Source organism: Solenopsis invicta, chromosome 1 (genome assembly GCF_016802725.1).
Source record: "Solenopsis invicta isolate M01_SB chromosome 1, UNIL_Sinv_3.0, whole genome shotgun sequence".
Lineage (NCBI taxonomy): Eukaryota > Metazoa > Arthropoda > Insecta > Hymenoptera > Formicidae > Solenopsis > Solenopsis invicta.
The window spans coordinates 26,877,813-26,890,144 of NC_052664.1; the positions used below are offsets into that span (position 1 = coordinate 26,877,813).

A 12,332-nucleotide genomic window follows, 5' to 3' on the forward strand; every position below is an offset into this window, starting at 1 on the left:
AAATTTTGAAATTTTTTAAAATTGTAATTCTTTTCTGATATTTCTTTGATTATTTGTTTCTTAATATAAAATCAATTAGTAATAAATATGATATATGTATACATCCAAGTATATTCTTCTCTCAAGTTTTTTTAAAAAATTAGTGACAATACATCGTTCCAAATGTTATTAGAAATTGTAGTTTATGCTGTTTTTAAATGAAATTAATCGCTTAATTGAAAGAATTGGTACGACTTCGATTAAACTCCAATTAACTGCTGGTCATTAATTCAATCGACAGAATCACTTAAAATAAAATCTCTAATTTACAATTCATTGTTCTAATTTTCTTAATTTTTTTTCTTAATCTTTTTTTCGCACTTTTAAATAATATAAACTTTAACAATTCTATTCATATATTAATAAATTATTGCAAGTATTACTTGAACTATTATTCAACAATTAAATTAATCGAATATTAATTTAATTAACAAAATTGTTAACAGCAGAATTCTTAATTATGTATGTCTGTTCCTGATTTTATTTTTTTCTAAATGCTGAACAATAAAATTCAGTACTATTAGAGGAGAAGGTAATATGGCACCCATTTTCATTTTATTGAATAACTTTGTTTATAATTAATATTTTCTATTGAAACTTGAACGATTACATTTGTCAGAGTGTTGTTTGACAGATTCTAGACTTAAAGTAATGAAATATTTATTATTTAGGACGTGATTTATAAAAATCTAATGCACTACACAATCGGTGGAAGAAAAAAAGTGGTAATATGGCTATATCGACAGTAGCCATAATACCCTCTTCTCCTCTATTATATTTTAAATTCTATTCATGTTAACAAAATAGTAAATATATCATACTATTTAATAAATTTATTATGAGTTGAATTTTAATAAAGATTATTAAAATTCAACTCTTATTTCAAAAGTTACTCTTATTTCCTATTTTTAAACTTGTATTTAAAGATGTCGAAAAAGTGGTCGAGCCATCGAAAGTCGAGCGTCGACTACAGTCGACTATCGATCTATTGGCTATTGCAGCTGATTGCAGTTGCTTGTTTGCTGTATACAGACCAGAGGTAAACATGAACACGTACGTGAATTTTTGACATTCTAAACAATCTAAACCATCTAAGCGTAAACGAACTTGTGATCTCAATCCTCGCGTAAACGAGGACGAATCTCCGAGAATGCAGAAAGCGAAGAGGAAAACTGCCAAATCGCGGCAACCTTCGGTCAACGATTCCGTCGATGATCGCGCGGAATTGCCGACGATGGACGAGGATGTGGGCAAGGACTTCGGTACCCTTGTAAATGCGCCGCTCTCAAAAGGTGGCCACTTCGTCTTCAAGTCGGAGAAAGACTGGACCATCGACTCGTCACAATACTCTGAGTTCTTCACCCTGAACCTGAAGGCACTGTCGGCTGCAATCGACTGCATTCCGTTCAACGAATACGCCGACGTGCCCGACAATTACTTCCTAGTAAGTATCTCGAGAGATAGGACCTCGACAAAATAACTCAGAATGACTGACTTGTAATTTCAAGACAATGTTTTATGCTTTAACCTTTCGCGAGACACGTAAATGAAAGTTAAATATTTAATTACATGGGATTTACAAGATTCTCAAATAAAATTTATTCAGATTCAATATAAGTGCAATATTTTTCTTTCTTTATTATTTACAGGGACATAGTGATTTTTGTGTTTTTTTTTAACAAGTTTTACGTTTTTAATTATATTATGAAATCTCACCTGACTTGCAACAGGTTAAGTATTTGTCTTTAGTAATGCATAATAACTATCTTGGGTCTCAAGTCTCAAATTACAAATAAAATTACTTTTTAGTTTTAAAAGATCTGAGATAATATTGTGCGTTATTAAAAACAAAGACTCAAATCAAAAACCATTATCTTGAAATCATAAGACATTTTATTTAAGGATTTTATTAAGGACAGAGATTTAAGTACTGTTTTGAATTATAGCCAATTCTGATAAGATCTATTACTTATAGAAATACGTAGAGATTAACTTAAATTTTGTGAATTACTCTCAATTGAATAAAAGATTAATTTAATGATTTAATTTTAGAGCGACCAGTTGACAAGTATCCACAATGATGCCGAGAGAGGCAAAGCAGCTTATAGCACGATTTTGGATGGTCTAAACACATCGAGTTTACCAGATATCAAAAGTGGGGCTAAAGAGAATATGAAAACTGGTCAAGCAGAAAACTTGGAACCAGTGACAAATGTAAATCTGGAAGACAATTTTGTTAATTTAGAAAAAGATTTAGATTTTTTGTTGTCTCTAAAAGAACCCATCCAGACCAACGAGCCAGAAAGTATAGTGCCTAAGTTGCTGTCGATGTCTCATAACACTGGTAAGATCTTAGAAAAAAGGAAACATTTTGACATTTTATTAACATAGTAATAATGCTATTTTGTAATTTTTGGAAATTACGAGATATTACCAAATATTAGAGCTATTACGAGATATTATCAAGATTTTACCAAATTTATTTAAAAAGACAATTTTAAACGTATAATTTACAACTAGATGAGTTTGCCGCAATGTAACAAATATGAAAGATTTATATCACAGATATTTATTGACGATTTGTTGCAGATTCCAAAACAAAGTCAAAGAATGTTCCAAGTAAACCAATTGACTTGGAAAAATGGCTAGATTCTGTTTTAGATGATTAATTCTTTTTTTATGCAATGTTGTAATATGTATACATAAACAAAAACTATTAAGACTGAGAGAAGAAAAGAAACATATAAAGTTGTTAAAAACTTATTTATGTGAAAAAAAACATGTAAAGAGTTATATTTTCATGATTAAAATTACATTAATCTTCATTTTGTTATACATAAAAATATACATATTATATATATACACATATACATATACAGATATAATGTAAAAAATGTATAAATGTAAAGTCCATTTTGAAGAATATAACATATTCTTATAGTTATCTCACAACTTGAAATGCAATGTAAATATTAGTCTTTGAACTTTTCTGTAAGAAATACATGCATGTAGTCATACACCACAAGCAAAATGGCACCGCCTGGACCTAGTCTCATCACCTTCGGCACCAAGCCTTTGTATAAGGCTTTAAATCTGGAATGACAGATTGCACGAGTGAGCAAACTCAAACCTAAATACAATCATATCGCAGTAAGTAAAGCGTATGTAAATACCCTTCTCTCTTGTAAATAATGTGCATGGTGTTCAATGTTCCTTTGTATTGCGTACCATCCTGTGATCCCTGAATGCGACTTTTAGCAACGTCAAATGGTATGTTTAAACAAGAAGCGACGGTACCAGACACAAATCCTATAGCAACCTGAACAATTTTCAGTACATGTTAGAAACTGATGAGAACGGTGTACATAATTATATCCATTCTGTGTTGTCACACAAGCCTGAGTGATTTACCTTTGTTAAAAATTCCAGCCAAGATTCTTGTCTGCGTGGTATGTATTCCTTAACAGAATAATAGAAACCAAAATAGAATGAATTGAAAACCGCGTTTCTCATTATAGTAGCCGAGAGCCCCTTATTCAGACCGTTCAATCCGAAACCATGCTTTGAGACGATTTCTTTTGTTACTGCAAATGTCGACGGGCTTTCCTTGACGTGCTTTCGATCAGATTGCAATTTTACTTTGACCACTTCAAAAGGGTTAACTAATATGGCCTCTGTAACACCGGCGAAGAAACCAGCGCATGAGAATGTCTACAACAATGCAACTTTTTTTTATTTTACAAACAATTAGATTGGAGTTAAATAATCGTATTAGAATAGTTACCAATGGAGTGGGTGCACTAGCGCCGAATAAAAAAAATTGTTTATATTGTTCGAATGTAAAAAACTAAAAGAAAAAAAGAACAAACTAAATGTAAAATTAAAAATAAATGTGCAGACATCGAACAGTGGACAAACTTACTTTAACCGCACGTTTAGGAGTTTCTACGAGTATCGGAGGTAAGATTCCTTTCCAAAATGCTGGTAGTCCTTCAGTCCTATACATTTTAGTCATACAATCACGAATTCCTATAATTATGTTAAAATAGCTCATGAATACAATACAAATGTCTTGATGTTACACGAAGTACCTGTATAATATAATGGATCTGACTTTGTTGTCTTCACTTGGAGTTGAAAACGTGTTTTAACAATATCCATTGGCTGCATTATACAAACTTCGATGAAACCTGCCGATCCTCCAGCACCAATTTGGATGACAGCATTTTTTAGAAGATTTTCTGAGGTATTGTGCGTCATTTTTACAGTTTTTAAACAGATTATCTGATTGATATAAAAAATTAGAAGAATAAGTATTCGTTGTTGATATAATATATACTCGATATTGTCATTTGCTAAATATTGCAGATCTGAAAATAAATAATTAAATTTCTTATTGTTGTCAAAATTGAGCTGTAAAATTGTAAATAATAATATAATAATATATAAATAATAATTCTCTCTAAAATGACTTAATGTATTTTTTTTATTATTTACAATTGTTTATTCTTACCAGGTTTAAGGGATCAAATAGAATAACATGTACTATCTTCCCCAGTGGAACATTATAAAATATTAAATTTATAATGTGTACTAAAATATTCAATTACTTTGCTACATAAATTAAAAATTCTCCACTTTTACAATATCGATCTCTTGATAAAAGTTCCTGTCAATGCGGGCCATACTATGTACAAGAAAGCTGGAGAACACCACGACCTAAAAATATGTTTGTTGAGTTGGGATCTATTTTTAGATCCCAGAAAAGAATTCTAACCTTCAATGCAATGATTAACACTTATTCGCATAAGACTTGTACGAATTTTTATTTGTAAACGTATCCAAAATTTATCTGCAGTATACACAATACTAAAAAGCTTTGATTAATTAATAAACATATAAAATTACATTTGCTTATGGCTGGCAGTATTACCATTAGATCAGTATGAATTAAATAATTTCTAATGTATTAAAGAAAAGTTAAATATCAGTCTATGTAAAGTCAAATAATTATTTTTAGATAATATTAAAAATTTATTGTATATAAATATATAGCTATATATATCTAAATACGTACATCACTATATAAAATGTATATAGAGATATATGTATATAGTTTTTTTTTATCTCGTTAAATATTTATTATGCATATCATAAATTTCGATAAGAGAACTGCACTTTATCTCTTTCATAAATATTTCGACAAGATTATATACCTTATCTATACACACGCATGCAAAAAAACTCGTGCGATATGTGGAGCAAAAAAATTTCTTTCTAGAGCAAAAAAATACGTACAAAACAGCAATTTTGTCTGGAAAATTCAGGGAACAAAAAATGATAGATGCCGTTTCAAATTCAACTTTTCTTATAAGAAATGGAGTAACACTTTCGAATACACTTCTGCATACGCGTTTCGCTTGATCAAGACTGCGCGTGATTCGCGATCCCGATGACAATGCAATGAGTCGTTTGTGAGGCGTAGGCTGAATATTTTTAAACATCTTCCCGTACAGCACAGATCATTTCTACAATGTTCCAGCCACTTTATAAATATTTCTAAACTGTTGCAATATTGCTGAAATGTTTTGTGCTGTATGAGCTTTGTCTCGCACAAAGTTGCAACCAAGCGACTTTGAAAGTTATAATTAACTTAGCTTCCTCACATCTTTCAATTTCCACGTATTCAACTTTGTTACTCGACTATCGATTACTTTCGTTGTATGTATTAAACACGCATTTGAAGATCAAGTATCATTGATTAAAAAAGATAAAACTCATGCACTTGAGTCTAAAGCTCGATATATATTTATAAACGAAAATTCATTGTTGTTATTTGTTGCATAAGTGTCGTACAAATTCAATTACCAGTTATGAAACTAATTTTCTGGACATAGGAGATTGAAAGTTTATTTTATGTTACAAATTATCAGATATTGTAATTGTTTTGGGGAAAACTCAATTATAAATGAAAAAACCTTGCCAGTGATACATTTCTTTTGAAAGAATATTTGTGTTCAAGCCGAAAAGATTCACTGGCTCGTTGCTAAGAAAATTAGATTGAAATCATATTTAAATAAAAATGCAACAAAACATTGATTCTATTTCTAGCTTTATCTATGTTTACTTAAATCTGAAAATGTGTATAAAAGATAATAAAATTGTATAGAATAATATTAACAAGATAATCTCACACACAATCATGAAATTAATTGTTCGAGGAGACGCACAAAATATTAAAAGTTTATTTTATGTTACAAATCAAAAATATACTCTTGATAAAGATACATCACTGACGAAGGTTTCCACTACAACAAACGGGGTTTTTCCTAAAATATATTTAGTAAACATGTAGCATAAAATAAACTTTCTGTATCCTATATATCCAGATAATTAGTGACTGTATACGCAGCGAACATCAAATCTGATCGAATGCTGGTATTAAGTACGACCAAAAAAAAACGAAATGTTTACAAACATAAACATGAATGTTCAAAACACAATCGTAAAGCCAAAATATATAATATTAATTAATGCTTTAGAAGCATCTATAAGATCCCTCCTCCTGAAAAAAAACTGAAGAATATCTCAGCCAGGATTGTTATTTTAGTCCGACAAATATGTAGCGCATAGTTTTAATAAGCTTCAAAAATTCAAAATTATTTAACACTTCAAGAATTGCTGATTGACACAGCCCTGCTTGCTAATCTTGTGTTTAAAATTTAGAAATGTAATGAAATAAATAAAATAAGCAATACTGGGGCTTTAGTTAAATTTTTTCACTTAAATATTTGTCAGTTGAGTGTAACGCAAATGCTTAAATTTACAAGCTATCGTGATTACAAATGTTCATGTTTACAATATTTACAGGATTTTTTTAACTTCTTGAAATGATTTAAATCATTCATTTAAAAAAAAATTTTAAGACGGAATATTTTTATTCCGATTCACTCATATGCGGTACCAAATTTTAATCAATTCTACTGAGCAATCTAATTAAAATTTATTCCGTCCATTTTGTTCTTATTTTGAATTTTACTGCATTCTTTATAACCTTAACATATTGCATTGAATTCTTGAAATCTTAATGAAATGATAATAAAAAGAAATCAATTGTAAGGGATTTTTATGTGCGATTTAGTATCATTTCAATGTTATCTCATTTTATATTTAAGTATCAAGATACTTACAATAACCATCGACGCTCAATAATCTCGCACGTTAATTACGATGATTTACAAATACATCGACAAGCTCAACCCACGAATTCCGTGATGAATCGGCGACTCATTGAATCGGCGACTCGTTGCGATCGAGCGTGTCGTCGTGCGTTATCTAATCGCATTGCATAATTAAGTGATTGGACGAAAATTTTTTGCCTCCGCGATGACAAAACCGAGTGCGAAAGTCATCAGCATCACGCAAAAACAACTCGATGGAAAAAAAAGAAAACAGTGAGCCGAATTCTTCGCTCTCGGTGTAGCGTCCCTCTCTCTCTCCTTTTTTTTCTAAGAATTACGTAAAGCATCGTCGGAGCGCAACAAAGTTGCCTTTCATTTTCGTTGCAAGTCACGTGACGCGTTTTATCATCTTCCTAAACACGCCTTAACGATGCCAGTCAGCACTAGCTCCATCTCCGTCTCTAGCTCCTTTTCGCTCACTATTTTAATGTCTACCATTTTAACGCTCGCCACTAAATTACGTCTATTTTCGATCTGTCCCAATCGCCGTTCGATCCTCTCGGGTGGTCGCGTTTGTCGCCGTCTGTCAAATCGCCCGGGCTGACAAATAGCTTCGTGACGCTAGTTATTATCGACCGTTTCGTCTCGCTCGCTCCTTCCTCCCGTCACCTTTGTACCCCGGGGATCGCTCGGGGAACCGCCAAGCGTAACATCGCAGTTACATCGCGGAACGTTATCGCAGTTCGCGCCACGCGATAACGCCGGCGGCGGACCCACCGACGACGCTAATTACTTTCCAACGAGACTCACGCGGATTGCGCCTGGTCACGCCGTGCAATTCGCTTCCGGCAGTCCGCGCGATCTTCCCGGCTTCTCGCGCGCGTCTTCGTCTTCGCATCGATCATCCGTTATTTCCGTCTGCATCGCCGTCACCTAGCTGCCTCTCGTCATGTCGTCCGCCGAACGAAACACGAATGTGAGGCATCGAAAGGTACGTAACCTGCATGAGATTTCGTCGATACACGCTGCTAATGTTCGCTTCGATGTTCATTCGAACGCGGTGATACGCGTCACAGTGAGTCGCAACGCGAGATAAACGTGCGTGACCCAGTGCGATCTGCGTCGAATGTGGCTGTCGAGATCCAAGATCCAATCATCCAATGCGACCTGCGACCACGAGTGTTTTGAGAGTAGGAAGCGTACGAGCGGGGATACGTTTCGAATTTCGAATCGTGCCTCCGTTCGCGTCCTTCGTCACGTGATCGCCACCTCGTCTCGTCGACACACGAGCGACGACGAGCGCGGCGCAATTGCGCTCGAGGGCGCGATACATACGCGCGATAGGCATCTCGGCTGATCTCGGCGCCTCACGCCGTCATTGTGCGCCTCTCGACTCTCGACCACTCTCGACGCGGCTTTTTTTTACATGACGAGCACTCGTCACTTGGCGAATCGTACGGGTCGCGTACCTAGATGCGATATACGCTCGTAAGTGCAGAGAGAGAAGGAAAAAAGAGACCCCCTCGTGACACTCGTTCGCGATATGCTCTGGAGAGGTTAACGTCGTCCATTTCCCCTCTCTGCGTCCGTCTCAGGGTGACCTCGAGCGAGTTAATTCGATTGGATTGACCTAGGTGACCTTGATAATAAACTTTCGACTTGATTGACGATTAGCGCTCCGTCAGGTGATATTTGTAGTACACGCTTCACGCACGAGAACAAAACGAGTTTTTTGTTGTTTATAAAACAAAATGATTAAAGACTATGAGTTATATAGTTATGTATTAAACATGTTAGTGTTTATTTATTATGCGTTTTAAAAGTTGTTTTACGTAATTGTGCCGGTAGACTTATATTTATTTCTACTAATGTAAACTAACTTTGATCTCAATTTAACTTACTCTGTACCTTTTTCTAATTTTTTAGAACTAGTAAAGAGTAAATTAAACTGAGGTCAAAGTTAATCTACATTGATGCAAATGGACATTTAATCACTTGAAGCTATCCTTATCGAGTAATAGTGTTCTGTTAGGCACTGAACATAGCAGAGGAGTATTAAATATTAGGAATATGAATTAAAATCAGTTTCTTCAATAAATATTGAATATAACACAATGAATATCAGTAAGATATAAGTCTTGCACACAATATTAAGTATTAGGAATAAGAATTAACATTTTAGAATTAGTTTTCTCAATAAATATTAAATGTAACTCACAATGAATACGAACAAAACGTAAGACATAAATGTATCATACAAGATACAACATAACTTATTATTTATCTATAGTGTTTATTGGGGGAAACTGATTCTAAAACTCCAATTCCTATTCCTAATAACTAATACTCCTCCATTGTGTGCAGAACTCAAAATGGAGATTTTTTTTTTTACAATAGTGGGAAAAATTAAAGACTAGATTTATATAATATAGAATTTTGCTGTGAGCAATTTGAATTGAATTAATAGAACTTGATCGAAGTCACCCTTGATTTGATAAAAGAGATACTTGAGGAATTAGTTTGATAGTTTGAGATGGAAAGAAGTATTCCTGTTATTACATTTTAGTACTGGCAGTGATTTTTGGAATGCAGCCTTTAGAATGAGATTTGTTTTTTTTTAATTGCACCAATATCCTGAAAGCAATACTTGATTATTTTAGTGTCACATATAATATATACAGACATATTGTAAATCTATATATTATAAATTTTTACTATTGTAATAATTATTTTGTGTTTTTTTTTTAGCTGAGGACTGAAAATGAAGAGGAACGCGATAATGAATTGGCATCCTACCAGAAGAAAACCAGCCAACCAGGGAGAAAGTACTTTACCATGCTGGTAGTGCTTGGTACATTGTTCCTAGGTTACATAGCCATAGCGAATGACTTAAAACCTATCAGGATAGGCAGCAAGGCTATCGACACCCTAGCATTTTCATTTAACTTACAAAAACCATTCTACGTGGTTGTCATTGACGCTGGATCCACCGGTAGCCGTGTGTTAGCGTTCAGTTTTCACGAGTCCATCCTCAATGGCAATTTAGTGTTGGATAATGAGCTGTTCAAGGAAATCAAGCCTGGATTAAGCTCGTTCGCGGACAAGCCGGAAGACGCCGCGAAATCTCTGACTGCCCTTCTGAATGAGGCGAAGAACGTGATCCCGCAGTCGGAATGGCCTCGCACGTTGTTGACGATGAAGGCTACGGCGGGACTGAGATTATTGCCGGAACACAAAGCCAACGGCATTTTAGAGGAGTGCAGAAAGCTTTTCCAAACGTCCGGATTCCAGATCGCGAGAAATTCCATCTCCATAATGGAAGGCACGGACGAGGGGATCTTCTCTTGGTTTACCGTCAACTTTCTATTGGATCGTTTTAACTCGCTCAGTTCTCAAACCACCGTAGCCGCGTTGGATCTCGGCGGCGGTTCAACGCAGGTCACGTTTCAGCCGAACAGCGTCCAAGCCAAGAAATTGGAGAAGCACGTTTACTCCATCAATGTATTCAATCACAACATGAGTCTGTACACGCACAGTTACTTAGGCATGGGTCTAATGGCCGCCAGAAAGGCAATTTTGACCTTCGATATGAATCTTGAAGACACAAATCTTAAAGTTCCCATAGAGATACATTCCGAGTGCATCAATCCGATTGTATCTACCGAGTGGTCTTACCAAGCGCGCAATTATATTGTAAAAGGCCCGATAAACGGCACGTACAAATTAGTGAAGACGCAAAACTTTGCTGGCGGCGATGAGAACAAACCTGTTGTACGCTTTGCGGAATGCTTGAAGATAATCGAGAAATACGTCGGTACTCTCACAGAAAAGCCAATAGGCTTGAAGGATCATGAAGTATACGCGTTTTCGTACTACTTCGAACGTGCGACAGAGGTAAAAGTTCAAAAAATTATATGGTTAAATAAAAATATTAATATATTAATGTATATATAAATATTTAATTCATTTTCATTATATATACAAGGCATTTGGCAACAGGTGGGAGAAAATTTAAGGAATGATTCTAGATGATAAGATAAGATAAAAATCAATAATAAAATGGCAATTAAAGCTTTGTTTTTTTAATTATATTTAATATTCGTGTTAAAACATGAATATTTACACAGTATAATTAAGAAATAAAGCTTTCACCGAAATTTTGTTATTCTTGAATTTGTAATTCTAAACATTTAAATATTTATATGTAAAAATGCCTATGAATATTTAAATTCTTATAATAGAAAAGGAAACTTTAATCATAATTTTTATATTTGAGTCTGATTTTATTACTTAGGATCACTCCTTGAATTTTCTCTTAAATTTTTTTTTCTGTTGCTGAACTCTCTGTTTATTTGTTCTACTATTGATTTAATAATGCTTTAAAAAAAGTAAAAAATTGAAGACATTCTTTAGAATCACATAAATATTAAATAAGATAGCAATTATTTAATATTGAAAAACTAACATATAAATGCTACAACGTAAATATGAAAAATGCTATATTTGTATTATTCAGGTAGCATTAATTGATCCATTTATGGGTGGAATGGTGCAACTAAGTTCGTTTTTGAAGCAAGCCATGGAGACATGTGACTACCCAAACACGGATCAGCCGTTCATGTGCTTAGATTTGACATTTATTTATGTTTTGCTAAGAGACGGATTTGGCTTGGAACCATCAACTAAGCTACATGTAAGTAAAAATATTACAATATTATTTTTATCTTATGAGGATATATCTTCAGAGATGACAAAGTATCCTCGATTCTTGCAGCTTTATAAGAAGATCAATGGCCACGAATTAAGTTGGGCATTGGGAGCTGCATTCAATGTTCTGCAAAATGGACTTTGACGTTTTATTGTTATATTATTGTTAAATAAGTTTTATTCCAGATTTGTATATTGAAAAGACAAAGGGGAAAAACATACAATTAAGGAAAAAAGTTTATGTAAAAATATTAACAAGACTTTTTTTATGTATATACAAATTTTGAATTTGGTGAAATAATTTAATAATTATCGAATTTGATAATTAATATTCGCCGCACAATTGCCTAATCATACAATCTGTCTTAATATCTCTTTAGGGATGGGAAGAGAAGCAGTATTTGT

At 33.7% G+C, this 12,332-nt stretch overlaps 3 protein-coding genes across 8 annotated transcripts; 2 read left to right on the forward strand and 1 right to left on the reverse strand.

Annotated features, from left to right (window-relative positions):
• The first annotated feature begins 1,008 nt into the window (after positions 1-1,008).
• LOC105201968 lies at positions 1,009-3,945 on the forward strand. The gene is made up of 5 exons (XM_011170280.3): positions 1,009-1,483; positions 2,092-2,383; positions 2,629-3,189; positions 3,298-3,488; positions 3,558-3,945. The coding sequence occupies exons 1-3, from the start codon at positions 1,190-1,192 to the stop codon at positions 2,706-2,708; spliced, it is 666 nt and encodes a 221-aa protein (XP_011168582.2). The 5' UTR covers positions 1,009-1,189; the 3' UTR covers positions 2,709-3,189; positions 3,298-3,488; positions 3,558-3,945.
• On the reverse strand, positions 2,846-8,394 carry LOC105201969 (mitochondrial 2-oxodicarboxylate carrier). 4 transcript variants are annotated; one of them, XM_026132476.2, is made up of 8 exons: positions 8,221-8,394; positions 4,553-4,758; positions 4,131-4,409; positions 3,962-4,068; positions 3,824-3,886; positions 3,451-3,750; positions 3,213-3,358; positions 2,846-3,132 (listed from the first exon to the last, which is right to left on the reverse strand). In XM_026132476.2, exons 3-8 carry the CDS (start codon positions 4,297-4,299, stop codon positions 3,012-3,014), a joined length of 906 nt encoding a protein of 301 aa, XP_025988261.1. In that variant the 5' UTR covers positions 4,300-4,409; positions 4,553-4,758; positions 8,221-8,394; the 3' UTR covers positions 2,846-3,011. The 4 variants fall into 4 exon arrangements, with proteins under 4 accessions (XP_025988261.1, XP_011168583.1, XP_011168585.1 ...); XM_011170281.3 differs by lacking the exon at positions 8,221-8,394 and adding an exon at positions 7,230-7,366; XM_011170283.3 differs by lacking the exon at positions 8,221-8,394 and adding an exon at positions 5,338-7,216.
• Positions 7,980-12,256, forward strand: LOC105201971 (ectonucleoside triphosphate diphosphohydrolase 5). Of its 3 annotated transcripts, none has more exons than XM_011170284.3 (4): positions 7,980-8,211; positions 9,969-11,114; positions 11,737-11,913; positions 11,995-12,256. In XM_011170284.3, exons 1-4 carry the CDS (start codon positions 8,170-8,172, stop codon positions 12,070-12,072), a joined length of 1,443 nt encoding a protein of 480 aa, XP_011168586.1. In that variant the 5' UTR covers positions 7,980-8,169; the 3' UTR covers positions 12,073-12,256. The 3 variants fall into 3 exon arrangements, with proteins under 3 accessions (XP_011168586.1, XP_011168587.1, XP_011168588.1); XM_011170285.3 differs by lacking the exon at positions 7,980-8,211 and adding an exon at positions 8,542-8,708; XM_011170286.3 differs by lacking the exon at positions 7,980-8,211 and adding an exon at positions 8,750-8,854.
• The last annotated feature ends 76 nt before the right edge of the window (positions 12,257-12,332 follow it).